This window comes from Ailuropoda melanoleuca, chromosome 2, assembly GCF_002007445.2.
Source record: "Ailuropoda melanoleuca isolate Jingjing chromosome 2, ASM200744v2, whole genome shotgun sequence".
Taxonomy (NCBI): Eukaryota; Metazoa; Chordata; class Mammalia; order Carnivora; family Ursidae; genus Ailuropoda; species Ailuropoda melanoleuca.
The window spans coordinates 174,742,149-174,759,517 of NC_048219.1; the positions used below are offsets into that span (position 1 = coordinate 174,742,149).

The 17,369-nt window shown below is 35.0% G+C and overlaps 1 protein-coding gene across 5 annotated transcripts in view; it reads right to left on the bottom strand.

The window, feature by feature from the left end:
• Nucleotides 1-17,369, bottom strand: part of ERBB4 (erb-b2 receptor tyrosine kinase 4) — a 1,065,595-nt gene that overhangs the window by 329,218 nt on the left and 719,008 nt on the right. For all 5 annotated transcript variants that reach the window (XM_034655108.1, XM_019802141.2, XM_019802140.2 and 2 more), the window contains exon 4: nt 16,663-16,797. In XM_034655108.1, the coding sequence (XP_034510999.1) occupies nt 16,663-16,797 (135 nt within the window). The remainder of the gene's footprint in view (nt 1-16,662; nt 16,798-17,369) is intronic.

The window sequence follows — 17,369 nt, forward strand, 5'->3', positions numbered from 1 at the left end:
AGTATCTGTGTGCACGGTCTCCATAAGCAGTCTCTGCTTTCATCTGCCTTCCACTTAACAGCCTCAAGAATAGATCTCTCTCCTCTATGAATTAATAAGAAATGGGAATTATCATAGGAAAACTATAATGGATGAAATTGTTTCAAGCTCCTTCAGGGAAAAAACCATTTCTTCTCCACAGCTCCTGACAGTACTAAAAACACAGTAGGCATCCCAGATTGAATAACCCAGCATTTTCTTTATGAAGAGGCCAATATCTTCACACTATAGTGCTAACTCAGCTTCTTCCACCCTGAGTAAGTTTTGAAAGGTCTTATAATGTCTGTGGTTTGAGACTTTATAATTATGGCTAGGGTCATTAATCTTATAGCCTCTCTTTCTTAGTATATCTGAGATGGAGACTGAGTTTCTGTTACAGATTGCTAGCCTGTAGCAGTCAGTTGGGGAGATGAGACATCACTGAGACAGATAACAAAGAAAAATGGGTAACAAATTGGGGAAGATTAGGTAGTTCCATGGCACTGTATTAAACAAACTCTTCTGAGGGCTGAAGTCTCCTTCAGCCAGAAGTGTTCCTGCCATTATTTCATGCACCAAAGGAAATTAGCTCTCTCTCTCTCTGTGTGTGTGTGTGTGTGTGTGTGTGTGTGTGTGTGTGTATCCCCCAAGTCCTCACACTTAAAATAAGAACAACCACATTAACAAATAGGCACACTTCTAAAATGCCACTGCAAGCCTAAGGAATGAAATGTGATTTTAAAATTGATGGAGTTTATGAGAAAGTGACCCAAAAGGTATTACAGTAAGTAAGAAGCCTAAAATGTCTTGACATAAAATGTTTTCATTAATTTGCTTTGAAGTTCACACACAAAAGCTAAAATTCAAGAATAATGGATTTATAACATATTTTTGAAAAAAAGGATCCCATCGAGAAGGTATTGCAGTGGTGTTTCTTGTCGATGTACTACTAGACAGATCTGGAAATTGAGTTATTGAAGGAAAAAAGATAAATGATTTGCAAACCATTGCATATACATCTATCATATTCTATCACAAAATGATTTAAGCCTAAATATTAACCCCACTACTTATCAATCTGCCCCAGTTTCCTGTATTCTAAAAATAAAATACATATATATATGTTGGTCTTATAACCACCTGAAATATAAGTCCCCTAGGTAGAATGAAAGTCCTTATCAGCTAGCATCTTAAAACCTTAGTCATAGCTTAGACATAATGCATTCTTATGTAGCAGGAATTGTTCTAGGCGGATTTATTCTCATGACAACCTTAGGAGGAAAATGTACGACAGATGAGGAAGCTGAGGCCAGAGAAGTTTAATAACTTGCCCAAGATCATATAGAGCATGACAGGCCTGAAATAGCCCTGAGATCGGACCCCAGGTTCCATGTTCTTCATTAATAGAATCGAATATCTAATTTATGTGAACAGATACAAGAATATAACGGTCATGTGGGACAGAGGAGGACTGAGCACACAAAATGAATTAGAACACTCGTAGGAAGACAAACATTACGCCAGAACAAAGCCTGGTTTCTTACAGAATTTGTGTAAATACTGATAAATTCAATGGATTTTAGGAGGTCATGAAACCATTAGGCAAGAATGTTAAATGAGATCATTCACACAGGCACTTATTCAAAATCACCTAGGGAATGACATGCATGGAGTTAAAAAAGATGATTCAGGGTCACTTGCCAAAATCTTTAATGTATGTGGGGAATGAGCAGCACTTAGCAAATGACCTCAATGGGCGGGGTGGAGGGTATTATAGGTGGATGTCAAGAACATTAAATAAATGTGTGCTTCCCCACCCACTCCCCATCCCCACAAAATTATAGGTATATTTGCTTATAAATGATGATGGGAAGCCAAGAGAAGGCTTATCACAGTTACCAGCTTTAGGGTACAATACAGAATAAGAGGTGTCTTCACAGGAGAAGCAGTTCTTAATTATAAATACTAAAACGATTAACAACTAATATTTATTGAGCACTTACTGTTACGCTCTTTTTTTTTTTTAACATTTTCATCTATTTTCCTGATTCATTGTCAGGTGAGAAAAATGAAGGATACAGGGAATAAATTAGACAGAAGAAACTTTTGGGGTCAAGGTTCAAACTCATACAAAACCCAGATCCTGAGCTCAGCCACTCGACTACCTTTTTGAAGCAAAGAAGCCTAAGGGTAATTGTGCAAAGATAAAGATGCAGGAAGTTTTGCTCTGCAGTTCGGTCAGGTCAAAGGTTTTGGTAGGGAGGGAAAGAAGAGGGGAGAGGAAGAACATGGTATCTCCTTTTTCTCTCTCTATGCCTGCCCATTTACATATTCTTAAAGTAGCATATATTTACACTTACTGTAAATTAATACAATATTCGTGAAACAATGTTTTGGGGTTTTCCCCCCTCAGATAAAAGGTTTGTGTTCGCTGTATGGATTAACAGAAATAATCTATTTAACGAGAATGTTACAAAAGTGCATGATATTAATTCACCTTTTTCTTTTTAAGATTTTATTTACTTATTTGAGAGAGAGAGAGAGAGAAAGAGCAGTGGGAAGGGGCAGAAGGAGAGAGAGAGAGAGAGAAGCAGACTTCTTACAGGGCTTGATCCCTGGACCCTGAGATCATGACCTGAGCTGAAGGAAGATGTTTAGTCGATGGAGCCACCATGGTGCCCCTTAATTTACCTTTTTCTACTGAATCAAACCAAGCAGATCTCTGTCAATTATACAGTTACAAGGACCCTTAGGTATTTGTTTATTCCACTAGAAATGCAATAAAATATTTGACATTTAAAATTATTCAACTAATGAAATTGAGAAAGAGGTAATTGGTTATTCAGAAATCTTTCATTTAAAAAAAAAACTTTTCGTGTTATCATTGACTTTTTCTTTTGGAAAGCAAATTTCTTTTTTCTGAAAAATATTTTTTTGCACGTGGTACTAGTAATAGTTAACTACTAAAAAGTAAGTAGTAACTTCGGCAAATAGGTAACTAGTTTGATGACGTATTCTACTTCTTGACTACAGAGTTGGAATTGATCTTATAGAAAATAATTTTGAAAAAAAAGTCTAGATCAAAATTTTTGTTTAATAAGGTATGAAGAGGTAGGAGAATTAAAGTGTCCGGGACATCAAATTTTGAGATGACATTAACTTTGTGCATTTTTAAATCAAGCTTTAAAATATATATTTCTCCTATACTTAGAGAACTTGAAGAGAAATGTCACTGCATAATTTCCTTTCCTTTTTTTTCTTCCCTGCTTAGAAAGAGCACCTACAATTGCCAAAAGAGTCACCTCGAAATAGAACATAATTTGTTCTCGCTAGGCAGCGATGAATTAAATAAAAGTTGCATACGGCTGCTTGCAATAATCTGGACTTGAAAGATTGGGAAGTGGGTTAGCAGCTTGATATCCTTATTCATCTTTCCCCAGCTCCCTGTGGAGATGCCACTCCCCTGCTCCAACTCTCCAGTGTAACCACCTCCTCTCCAAACTTTGAAATAAAAGTGGCTTCAAGAGAGGACACCAATAGGAGGGGAAGGACATCGGTAAAACTTCTTTGCAAATGTTATGGAAAAGGAAATTTGAATGTTCAGTTACTTGTAAACATCTTCCTTTCACTTCCTAGCTTTCTCTAAGTGATGACAAACTAGTAAAGAAACAGAAAAATAATAACCTCTTTAAATTTTACTTAATTGTACACCTGAGTTCCACAAAACCACTTTCATTAGTAAAATGGGAATAAGTATGTGAATGGTAATAAAATCTATGAATTAGGATTGCAGAACAGGACGCAGACACAAACATACTCACTCTTAACCCATGACAAAGTAAACAAATCAGAGAAAAATAGAAGAGGGTAACGTGGAATGGATTCAGCATAATTCCCATTAATTTCTACATAGTTTCTTTAAAAAATACTATATGTTGGCTAATTGAATTTAAATAAAAAAGAAGAAGAAAAAAAGAAAATGAACACCAAATATAAAATCAGGGTTTTATGTTTAAAAAATCATCTACGGAATGATTTCACTCATATGTGGAATTTAAGAAACAAACAAACAAACAAAAAATGGCAAAGGGAAAGAAGAGAGAGGCAAACCAAGAAAAAGACTCTTAACTACAGAGAACAAACTGAGGGTTACTAGAGGGGTGGTGGTTGGGGGATGGGTGAAATAGGTGATGGGATTAAGGATCCTCCTGTTGTGATGAGTGCTGGGTGACATATAGAAGTGTTAAATTACTAGATTGTACACCTGAAACTAATGTAACACTCTGTTAACTAATTGGAATTAAAATTTTTAAAAAAATCAACTATGGAATGTTCTGTAAATCTCTTTTACATTAATCAGGTACTTGTTATTTGAATCAATGAGTTTCTTCCTTTGTGAAAATTTAAGTCTGTTTTTATCAACCAAGCATTTCAACCCTTACAGCTAATTCTTCCAGGCTTAGAATTATTTGCACATCTTCATACAGCAGGATGACTTAAAACTTTATATAAGGGTACTTTTTTTTAATTGCAGAAAAATAAACAACAGAATGAAAACAGCATGGAAGATCATTAGATGTCTCTTACTGATAATTCACATTAATGCTCCTCATTTTATATTTTTAACTTTATTTTTTCATTGTGGAAAAATAAATATAACACAAAATTTACCATCTTAACCATATTTAAGTGTACAGTTCAGTAGTATTAAACATATTCACATTGTTTTGCAACAATCAACACCATCTATTCACATAACACTTTTCATCTTCTAAAACAATTCACTCATGAAACAAAATCTCCCCATTCTCCCCTCCCTCCAGCCCATGCAAACCACTACTAAGTTTTCTGTGTTTATAATTTTGAGTTTTCTAAGTATTGCATATTAGTGGGATCATACAGTATATGTTCTTTTATGACTGACTTATTTTACTTAGTGGAATGTCCTCGAAGTTCATCTATGTTGTAGCATATGCCAGGATTTGCTTCTTCTTTAAGTCAGAATAATATTCCACTGCATGTATATACCATATTTTGCTTATCCATTTGTCCATCCATGGACATCTGGAAAATATTTTTTTGATTAGATTCACATGGACTAGATTTTCTGTGATCGTCATCCAATTTAAACAGAGTGTGTAGCTCTTACCACTTCTTTTCCCCAATAGGAAAGATGCTTTTCAGTGACAACAATCTCCAATTCCCAAAACTTATCATTTCATATGACTCTTTCAAAGAAAATCTGATTATTCTGATTACTTGGCCTTTTTCCATTCTGTCTGAACAGTATGAAAACTTTCTTCATAATATCAGCAATTTTTATTTAAGTAATGATAAATATTTCTGATGAAAATTCCTGTAGTGAAAAGGCTCCTTAAAATTTATTTTAAAATAAGTTTCAGAGAAACAAGAAAATCAGAAAGCTGTCCCTAACTGGACAATTGGATCCCAGTGACCTGCTACTTCATGAAATTTTAATCTCTTCAATCATTCACTGGAAGACATCGAGTTCTAATTACTAGAAATTCTAAGATGCCAAGTCTGTGATTGACCCTAAATGGGGCTCTTAATATCTGTTTTACAGAATTTCTATAAGAATTAGATATAGGATTTTTTTTAAGTGCCTGAGATCCATCAGGCCAAGAAGGTCATGGGTGCTTAAAGCAAATTACTGTTGCGATTAGTGACAAAAATTTCATAGTAAGGGAGAGGTACATATTCTCTACAAGGGGATCATATATTTGTCAGTTGGCTCATTTGCAGCAAGCTCATACATTCTAGGCCAATTTTGAATTTGCATGTGATCTGAAATGTATTTATCAAGGTATCCTCTTCTAATCCATATTTTACTAGTATAGAAATCCTATACCAAGCCGGTGCTACTTAAACCCGTGCTTAGATTCAATTGGAGAATTTTGAAGATAGGTAGATTCCCATCCTTAAACCAGACTTACTTAGAATCTCTGGGAGCATATTCTGATGCATGTCCAACTTTGGAAACTTTTATCTACTTATCTCTCTCTCTCTTTTTAAAAAAGATTTTATTTATTTATTTGTCAGAGAGAGAGAGAGCACCCAGAAGCAGGGGAAGAGGCAGGCAGAGGGAGAGGAAGAAGCAGGTTCCCGCTGAGCAAAGAGCCTGAAGTAGGACTCGATCCCACAACCCTGGGATCATGACCTGAGCCGAAGGCACACAGTTAACCAACGGAGCCACCCAGGCGCCCCTGATCTACTAATCTCTGGACATAAAGAACTTTGTCCTTTTGTAATGCTCCACAATATCTCTGCTGTCACTCTACATAATAATGATTTTTCTTCCAATAAGCTATAGTTACATTTATTTGATGGTAGAAAATTGACCATCTTAAGAGTTAGAGCTGTATGCTTATAGGGTATGGAGAGGTTAATCTTTGAGGTAGAAACTTAGTTTACTCCTAGAAGAACCATTTCATTAAGCCCTTTAGTCAAATAAAGGTAACATCTATCCAACATTCTTCAGGAAATCTTTAGTGCAAGAAGTTAACATGAATGCAGAAGTTAAGTATACTGTTTAATAATTTGAATGAAGAATGTTAGCAGAATATGACCCTGGAGGGGCAGATATTTTCCCTCCATAAATTTTGAGGTAAACTGTCTTGTTCTTAAATAGGTTGTTCTTTAGTGAGCTGTGCGTGTACATGTGTGTTTTATTTGGCATTTGCCTGCAGGAGACAAGAGTCTGCAATCAGTTCATACCATGCATGATGTGTAGGCTTAATTTTCTCTGCATTGTTATAGAGAGAAATGATAAACAGTGGACTGGGCTTAGCCCAGCATTTACTTCTACAGGATTGCTGATGTTCACAGATGGCGGTAGTGTATACAGCAGACTGTCAGGTTTTCTAGAATTTTCAGATCTGGTTGTTGAATATAGCCATCACTAAATATTAAATTGCATAAACCCACAATTAAATGTTATTAAAACAAAGGTAATATATACTCAAAATTCATTATTTTTGGATTAGTTTACAATTTTAACTATTCTTTATATGATTGAGTTTATTTACATCTGTTCAATCTGTATGGCGGAAATGCTACATAATGGTGTGCTAAGTGGGCATCTCTTCCAAAACCCAGATGGATTGCTTAAAAGGGAGAATGTTAAGAATGTTTATACCATGGAAATTAGCATCTCCTCAAATTGGGGTGTTTCCCCTCTATGTATTGAAAAGTTGTTATTAAACATATTACTCCACTGGCATGGTATGATTTTTGACTGAAGGAACACTGCTTTTGGGAAATGCACTGTTAAAACTTTTCTGAGGAAGCCACGCTATGTATATTTTCTGTCTGAAGTGGGCATTTCCTTATGCGACAAACTGATGTTTCCCTTAGTTCAAAAACAGAAGATGAAATGAACCTCTGCCTGGAGAAGGAACAAAAGGCCCAGGGGAATGCAAGGGAATCCACCCTAAAGGTTTGGAAATGGTCCAAGGGTCCTAGTAGGGAGGAATATCCTCACTTTATAACCAGGAACACAGAAGTCAAGGCTGGTCCTTCCTGCTCCTCTTTCCCCTAAAGAGCCATATAATAATAATTATTAATATTAGCAAAATCATGTTAATAACTTGTCTCATTTATGCTTTGAGGAAACTGGGGACACAGTGGGTCTTAAGAGCAGCTGAGAGAGTCCCTGGCACAGTTGTGAGGTTACTGGAATCACTGGAGGCAGAGGCTGCAGTTGGCAGTAAGAGGAGAAGGCCAGAGTGGAGAGACTATGGAATTTATTCCAGATTTTAGGTGGTTTATATATAAAAGTAAAGTAGAAACTAATTTATAATCATAAACTCTTAAGACCAATGTGTGTATATGTGTGTGTGTACACATTTATATAAAATATTTACTTTATGCATGTATTTATTATGTACACACACACATATATATTTGCAATAAAATAAAATAGCACATGCAATGTGTAATAAATATGAGGACTGGGATGAACTAAGAAAGGTCTATTATGAGAGAATTCTTTTGTTTTGCCACCTGGGGTTGAGGTACTGTTAAAGAATATTCTGTCATTTTCTAAAAAGCAAAAATCATATTTCATTAATTATATATAAAATATTTGATTAAAACGTTGATTTGAGAGGAAGCTATTGCATATGATGAAAATAAAGATCTGCCATGAAAAATTTATTCAAAAAGTAAAACAATGCACTTTTATCCTAAGAAGCTAAGGGACAAAAAAACAAAACAATGCAACAAACAAGCCTGCAGATACACTATGCTTCCATCTTGTGATGAATATTCTTAAATATCAGTTTATCCTGGAGTGAATTTCAGTCGACTTGGAAATCCTCTTCTTATAAATGTAGCAATAAAGGCCTTCTCCAATATGGATCATTTTCAAGTCCTTACTGCTTCAGTAACAGTATTAAATAACAGAATTGCCATTTGCTCTTATACTTTAAATACATTCCTTTTTTTTTTTTTTAAGATGTTATTTATTTATTTATTTCACAGAGAAAGAGACAGCCAGCGAGAGAACACAAGCAGGGGGAGTGGGAGAGGAAGAAGCAGGCTCACAGCAGAGGAGCCTGATGTGGGGCTCAATCCCACAACGCCGGAATCACGCCCTGAGCCTAAGGCAGATGCTTAACGACTGAGCCACCCAGGCGCCACTTAAATACATTCCTAAGTTCTGTTAGTTTTGTTTGCTAATATTTTGTTTATAATAATTGCATCTAAATTGATAAGTGATCTTTAGTTCTTTTGTTTTTTGTTTGTTTGTTTTATTAGACTGGATTCATGAAGAATGCATTTTCTAAATTATTTCAACCTATCTTTTGGGCTTATATATATTCATTCATCTTTTCTGTTTTTCACATTTTTCTATTCCCATAATTAAAACTTACATTTGTAAAAAATCTTTTGAAGCAGTGGGCATGACTTGATTCTATGTATGCACTTACATAAAAATGGATTTGTGAATATATAATACATGGAAACTGAAGCCATATTGAAATGCAATGTGGGGTAATCTTTCCTGGTACTTTTGTTTTTTACTCTTAACTACAAAATGCCCAACTTAAAAGTGCAGCTATTTTATGTAAAGATTTTAAAACTGAAGGAGTAACAAAAGTTGATGGACTAAGAACATCAGCTTTAATTCTACTCTGAGATTTAATTACTTTCTAGTTCAAGAAAATTACCCATATGGGACAAAACATGCAATATTTGTTAGGAGAGGGCAATTATTAGGAGAGGTGGGAGTCATTAAAAGAAAAATATAATTTTATGTTTTACTAATGGCATAAATGCAGGCAGGACATCTGGCTTAAATAAATGGTTAGTACTGGAATTATGTTTGTGAATATAATGCTTTCATGAATTTGCCAATTCCCCCACATTTCCACTTCTGTCATTAGGTGGTGCAGGTATCCCGCACTTTCCAGAAGTTCACATTTGTGAAGACCTACATTAGTACCTGTTCGTTATCTGAAAGAAATGGAAGAGCATTTTCACTTCCACACACATACACACAAAGGCCATTACTGTACTAACGTTGATCTTTTGTAAAAGCAAAGTGACAGAATATAAATTTTTGGAAAGCTGGGAGACACTCCTTGTTTTAGGCTATTTTGGTTTGAAAGGTTTCATAGGAACTTTCTACTTTTTGGATAGTGGGGGAAACCCATATCCGGTTTTAGAGAGCAACTGAGAATGAGTGGGGCATCTGGTGTAAGCTGAAGAAAAGACTGCAAGAACATCTGAGGTTTGTCCCTTTCAGTGCCCCAGTGAGCTTAAGCTACAAAATACTATCCTCTGCTTAAACACATGGGAAACAGCAACAAAATACAATGTTAACTAATTAACATATAATAAAAATATAACTCACATATTACAAAATTATTTCCGTCTGCATACGGCTAATGACTATGGAAAAACAAATCAGAATTGGAAGTCACTTTATTCCTTTGCCATAAGAAATCACTGAGATTTTGACACATATGAACTTATTTATTCTTCACAATATGCCCCATGTAGTTGGTAATTTTAGCTCCTGGCCAAAAGTCTATGTGTGATATTTCAAGCTTGACCGCAGGCAACTAAAAAGGCCGTACCCCAGCAGGTCCCCCAACGGAAAGCTATCCAACCCGCACCAGACTTGGTGAGCAGCCAATGCACTGGGGTCTCTAAGTCGGTGGAGATCTCAGGGCTCCCTAACACACCATGCTCTTAAGCTTAGTTCCATTACTACATCAGTTTCCTCCATTCATCAAATGCCTTTGACAGAGGCCCTCCTCAGGTGCCTTTGCTGGGAAGGACAGGTGTGGGAGGGAACACTTAAGACACTTTTTCTCTACTCTGACTCAGAGTACTTTTGAGTACTCAGAACTTTTCCACTCTTAGCCCTTTTTCCTCTCCCTCCAACCTGTGCTCTGGCTCCTAGATCTATTAAATTTCAGAGGCCTTTCTTTGGGGCTCCCTCAGCAGTGAGACAATTCCCCATGTGTGAACTGATCAATCTGCTCCACCTGACCTCTCCTGGAGCTGTTCTGTGGGGTAAAATGGATAGTGGGGGGGTTGGTGATTTCTCCAGTTCAGCTGCTTATACTATTAGAATAGGTGATTGAAAGCTTGACTGGTACCTTTTTATTGGTTCTTTGTCTTAAAACCTTCAAACCTAAGAGCTCAGCTCAGCTCCACTCTTGACACTCTCCTTTTATAGATGCAGAAACGAGAGGTACGGAGAGCTTAAGTGACTGGTCCAAGGTCAAATAGCTAATAGGAGGCAGTGCAAGGTTTCAAACAAGCCAGCTTGGCACCGTTCTCTTAACTACACAATCTTCTTCTTGGCAAATATTATTGTCTATTTTTCTATATTTATGTTCTGATGTATTACCATTTGCTTAATTTTTCAAAGGCAAATAATTTTCATCATTTTGACATTCTTGTGGTGATGGGAGTTACTAGAAGTACTCCAAGTACAAGTGAAACATCATTTACTATATGATTTTTTTCACTCTGAATAGTAGTTTATTGAATAAGCCCTATTGATAAACCTATCCAACAATATTAGAATGTTAGGTAAATCTTGCTAGGGATTGTATGACAAAAAGGACACTCATCTCTTTCTTATCTTGCTAAATTTTAGATTGAGATACCTCAAGTATTTTGGAAAATACAATTTGGTTATAATTATTCCTAAATCATATATTTTTAAAAGAGTGGTATCATTTTAAAATTTCTTTTCTAGATATGCCAAACCTTTTCTTCATTATTCCAATTACAGTCCAAAGGTTATGTCAATAAAAAGCCAGGTTGCTCTTGAAAAGATTTTGCTTATTTGAATTAAGAATTAGTATTGTAGGGGCGCCTGGGTGGCTCAGTCGGTTAAGCATCTGTCTTCAGCTTAGGTCATGATCTCAGGGTCCTGGGATGGAGGTGCAGGTCAGGCTCCCTGCTCAGTGGAGAGCCCGCTTCTCCCTCTCCCTCTGCCTGCCGCTCTGCCTACTTGTGCTCTCTCTCTCTGTCAAATAAATAATAACATCTTTTTTTAAAAAAAGAATTAATATTGTATAAAAAGCTGTGTTAAGAAATACTCTGCAAAATATCACTTAAGAATCAAATATTCTTAAATTCTTTGTCAAAATTGTAAGGTTTGTAGATTTACAAGTACTACAGCTGTCGTACAAATTAGTCTCTTTACAATAAAGGAAAAGCTGACATATATACTTTACCTTACAATTATAAGTATAATGAAATATAAATATAATAGAAATAGTATAACTTATAATTATATAGTTATAAATTAAATTAGGCACATAGATGTAGGGTGTCATTTTTTTTTTACCTGAAGAAGACTTAAAATGAATAAGCTGTCTGTCTTTTACATATAAATGATGGATAGAAGAAAGTATTACTTAGATTCATCTGATTTTCTTATTTACGAACTGATCTATTTCATTTGTCTATTTATTCAGTATAAAACTTTTATCCATACATTATGTGTTAAAACAGGACAAAATGATGACCTGGGCCTTGTCTTCAAGGACTTTTTTTTTAGAGTGAGACAGACTGCCAGATTTCAGCACTGCTCTTTATGGGGTTATGAGAGAAAAGTTACCTAACGTAGCTTATAGAAGAGAGCACTTCTTAGAAGAGATAACAGTTGACGAGTGTCTTAAAGTATGAACAAAATTTAGTCTGGCAAACAGAAAAGGAAAGGGAGTACAGACAAATAAATTATAAGAACTCATTCCATTGAGAAGAGAAATAAGCAGGAATCTGCTAAAAACTCCAAGCCCTTGGTTTTGTTAAGAACTGACCCCATATTAGTCAGTTGAAGTGACAGGGTTTTTAGACAGGGTCATGGTTAGACATCCATTAAACAGAGCTCCTGGTGGCACTTTGTCAGGTGGATTTATCAGGACTGAAGGCAAGGTGAGTAGTTAAACACGGAGGCTCTTAACCAGGAGGCCTGGGGCCCCTAAAGGGCTTATGGGTATAATTTAGGAGGTACTTGAACTTGAATGAAGAATTGTTACATTATTATTCACATTAATCTCTTATCAAATATAGGATATTCATCAATTATGAAGATAAGTGTCCCAGCTACACTGTGATGAATAGAAACTATAGATGTATTCATACTGCATTCCAGTTCTTACAGGTATCATAAAAATTTTTTTCTTTCTTTCCTTCCTTCCTTCCTTCCTTCCTTCCTTCCTTCCTTCCTTCCTTCCTTCTCTCTTTCTTTCTTCTTGGAGTAAAAACACACAAAATAAAATCTGCTGTCATGACCTTTTTTAAAAAATATTTATTTACCTATTTATTTGAGAGAGAGAGAGAGCATGCACGAGAGTGGGGGGAGGGAGAGGGAGAAAATCTTTAAGCAGACTTCCCGCTGATCGGGGAGCCCAACTTGGGGCTCAATCTCAGGACCCACAAGATCACGAACTGAGCCAAACACCAAGAGTGGAATGCTTAACTGACTGAGCCACTCAGGCGCCCTGTCAAAATCATTTTTAAGTGTATAGCTTAGTAGTGTTAAGTATGTTTACATTGATGTGGAATAGATCTACAAAACTTTTTCATCTTGCAAAACTGAAACTCTGTACTCATTAAACAGAAATTCCTGATATCCCAATTTCCCCAGCCTCTGATAACCACCATTCTTCTTTTGGTTTCTATGAATTTGACTACTTTATATACCTCATATAAGTAGACATAGTCTTTTTGTGACTGGCTTACTTGGCTTAGCAAAATGTCATCAAAGTTCATCCATGTTGTAACATGTCATAATTTCCTTCCATTTTAAGGCTGAATAATGTACCATGTGTATCTACCACATTTTGTTCATGCATTCCTTCATCAATGAACATTTGGGATGCTCCCCCTTCTTGGCTATTATAAATATGCTACTATAAATACAGGTGTGCAAATAATGCTTTGAGACTCTGCTTTCAATTCTTTTGGATATATACCATGAAGTGGAGCTGGTGGATAATATGGTAGTTCTATTTTTAATTTTTGATGAACCACCATACTATTTTCCATAGCTATTTTATAACTTTAAAATCCTACAACCTTGCACAGAGGTTTCAAATTCTTCATATATTCACCAACACTTGTCATTTTCTCTCATTCTGATAATAGTCATTCTAACAGGCATAAGGTGATATCTCATGGCTTGGATTTAGATTTCAAATCAAAGCAATATTGAGTGTTTTTTCATATGGTTGTTGGATATTTGCATATCATCTTTTAAAAAATGCCATTTGAAGTCCATGTCCATTTCTGAATTAGGTTGATTTTATTGCTGAGTTGTAAAAGTCCTTTATATAGTCTGAATATTAATACCTTATGAGATATATAACGTAAATTTTTCTCCCATTCTGTAAGTTGTCTTTTCACTTTCTTGATCATGTCCTTTGATGCACAGAAGTTTTTAAGTTTGATGTAGCCCCATTTTTCTATGTTTGCTTTTGTTGTCTTTGCTTTTGGTGGCAGCTCCAAGAAGTATTAACAAATCCAATGTCATGAAGCTTGTCCTCCATGTTTTCTTCTAGCAGTTTCATAATTTATGGTTTTATGTTTAGGTCTTTAAATCATTTTGAGTTAACTTCTTAGATTTAGGGTAAGGTAAAACTCTAAGTTCAATCTTGACATGTGAAAATCCAATTTTCCCAACACCATTTATTAGAGTGACTGTCCTTTTTAAAATAATATTTAGGCTTATCACTGCTACAAAACTACGTTGCCTATTAATCCTACTATTAGAATTATTTTTAATTTAACATACTAATAAGCATGTTACCATATCATATAATTATTTTTAAGTATGTTGATAAATGTATTTGAGTATAATTTATTTTTCTTGTAATCATTTACAATTTATTTTATGAATTTATTGATTTTTATGTATTTATGGTATAAAATATTTATTTTGTGCCTATTTATTAATTTTAAATTATTATAAGAATGAAGCTATTGTTTCACCAGACTGCACAGTGTTTGGGGCCTCAAAAATTATTAAGAATTCAGAGATTATTTCAATAACTCAGACAATGGTTGGAGCCTTGAACTACAGCCATGGGAATAAGAAATATGTAAAATCAAGAAAAAGTCAAATTCAGTATGATTTAATGATTAAATAAATGCCACAAAGCAAGGAGAAGATGAAATCTATGATGACCACCAGATATTAACTTGGGTGACTGATTGTTTGGCGGTATGTAATTCTGGGAGTCATCAGTTTAGAAGAAGTTGCATTTAAAGCCATGAGAGAAGGGGTGCCTGAGTGGTTCAGTTGGTTGAGGGTCTAGATCTTGATTTCAGCTCAGGTATTGATCTCAGGGTCATGAGTTCAAGCCCTGCACTGGGCTTCATGTTGGGCATGGTATTTAAAACCATGAAAATACCTGTCATCACCCATGGAGAAAAGGTAGAGGAAAAAATTCAATTAGGGTGAAACCAATATTCAAAGACCAGCCAATTCACTTATTTTCAGCTATGGTGCCATGCAATATATTTGATGTGTCAGCAAACAGAACTAGTATGTTAAGAGTAAAACTTCAATAAGCAATTGGTGGTTAATTTGTAAAGGACCAAGAGTAGAGGACTCTACTCTGCATTTATAATTTTTGCACCTGCAATTATTTGCATACAAAACAAATGCAGCTACAGTTGCCTAATTATAGGCCCAACCATCCAAAATTGCCCACAAATAACAGCACAAAGAGATGCCATCTGTGAAAGTGCAGCAACCCCCCCAGACCTTTCCTGTTTCACATCCTGTAAGGCTTCCCTTTGGATTTGTCTTGGGCTTCATTCTTGCATGATCTCATTCATGCATTATAGGCTGGTCACTCTAATAAGCTAAGTCAGTAGGCCTTTCCTTTTATGCAACCATTATAACCCCCCCCAATATAAAATGTACCATAGTATGGACAGACTGAAAATGGAAGCCATTTCTGAAGCACATCATTTGTCTTGTTAGTGTGAACAGATTCTATTTTTTATTCACATGTAATTTTACAAGGTAGGCAACTTGAATGCTGTAAAGACGAAATCTCATACAAATTTCTGCTCAAAGGTGACAAGAAAATTATGTTACTCTACTTTTAAAAAAATTAGCCATTTATTAAAAACACAGCTGTCAGTTTGGATCAAATATATTCATATTTCCCCATTATATTATTAGGACCATGATGAAATTTAATAATTGTCCCTAGGAGTTTGATTTCCTACAGAAGTGTCATAACACAATCAGTAGTACTGCAAATAATTATTGAACTGTGTGAAGATAGTTATGATTTCAGGCGGGAAATATATAATAGAAGAGAAATATAAAACCCAGGTTAACACTTGATAAGGATTCTGTTCTCATACAAATGTCAGTAGTAATAAATGTGGGGACCACATAGCCTGAGTTATGAAAATGAAACAGGTCCCAGGCAGAATAATTTTCTAAGATTTTAATGATATAGTTCAAATACTACTTGCTTATCATTTAATCATATTAAACACTCTGAATCTGATAAATCCTCTGCAATAGAAACAATATACTTTAAGAATGAGAAATTGGGTAGTTTATTAGGCTAATGACTAAAATCAGAATGCAACATATATCTCTTCTACGAAATCTGTAATTCTCCATTCTACTTATAGTGTTTGGAATTGTCATCAAGTATTACCACGAAGATTTTGGGGGCAAATGGAGGTTTAGGAGTTTTAAAATGTTCATCAGTTATTTTTTTTTTAATATTAAATTTTTTTGTCCCACCACATTTTTCTCAGTGGTACATGGGTCACAAAGAATTGAAGTGGTACTTAGACACCAGCTTTAAGTTTATGGACGATGGGGCACATGTTTCAACATTTAGACACTGGAATGCTTAGACATTAGAAATAAAGTAAAGTATTTAGATTTAGAAAAAGAAGTCATGACAAGGAAAAGAGAATTTATAAAAGGGAAGTTATCATTCCAAAAGGAGAGCTAATAAGAAGTAAAAGATTGTTCTGTTATATATAACTGAACATTTCAATGGATGCAATCAAAATTCAAAATATTATTAGTGGCACGATAAACAGAAGCAGTTTGTTTTCACGAGAAGTAGAAGGACATTTTGAGACACTAAAAAAGATAACGTTACTCACATCCTGAGCTACCATTTGTTGACACCAGAGTCAAGTTGGAAGGCCATGGATTCCGAACAATATCTTGCCAATGAATTGTGTCTGTGTAACAAAGAAATTTGTTCTGGTCTACGTATACTCCACCATTAAGGATTTCTGTATTAAAACAAACAAACAAACAAACAGGGATTTCTTGTCAAACTTTTTGTTGATGAAAAGTAGTCAATAAAAATGATTTATTCTTAAAGTATTTTCAATGTTAAATTAGAATTACATTGCTAATAGCCAAGACATCTTTTAAAATATCACTTACTGAGTCATAGAAATTGATTGCAGAAATTGGGAAAGATTAAAAAATATAAATAAATACAACCACTCATAATATAAATATACAGAGAAACACTCTTCACATTTTGGTATAGATGTTTCCAGTCTCTTTTGTTTTCCCCTCTGAAATTGGAATAACATCAAATATAATATTTCGTAACCTGCTAGTTCTAATACTAAGTGGTGAGTATTTAATGAGTAATTAAATATTATTCTACATTATTTCTAATGAAACTACAATATGCTACTGTATGGTATTATTTAACCAGTTCCCTCATACTGGTCATTTAACTTGTTTATCTCTCTAAAAAAATCACGTGACATTGACTGGAGTCAGTAGGAAGCAATTAAAACAAAATGAGAGCTAAAATTAATGTTTCAATTATGAAGAAATGTTCTTT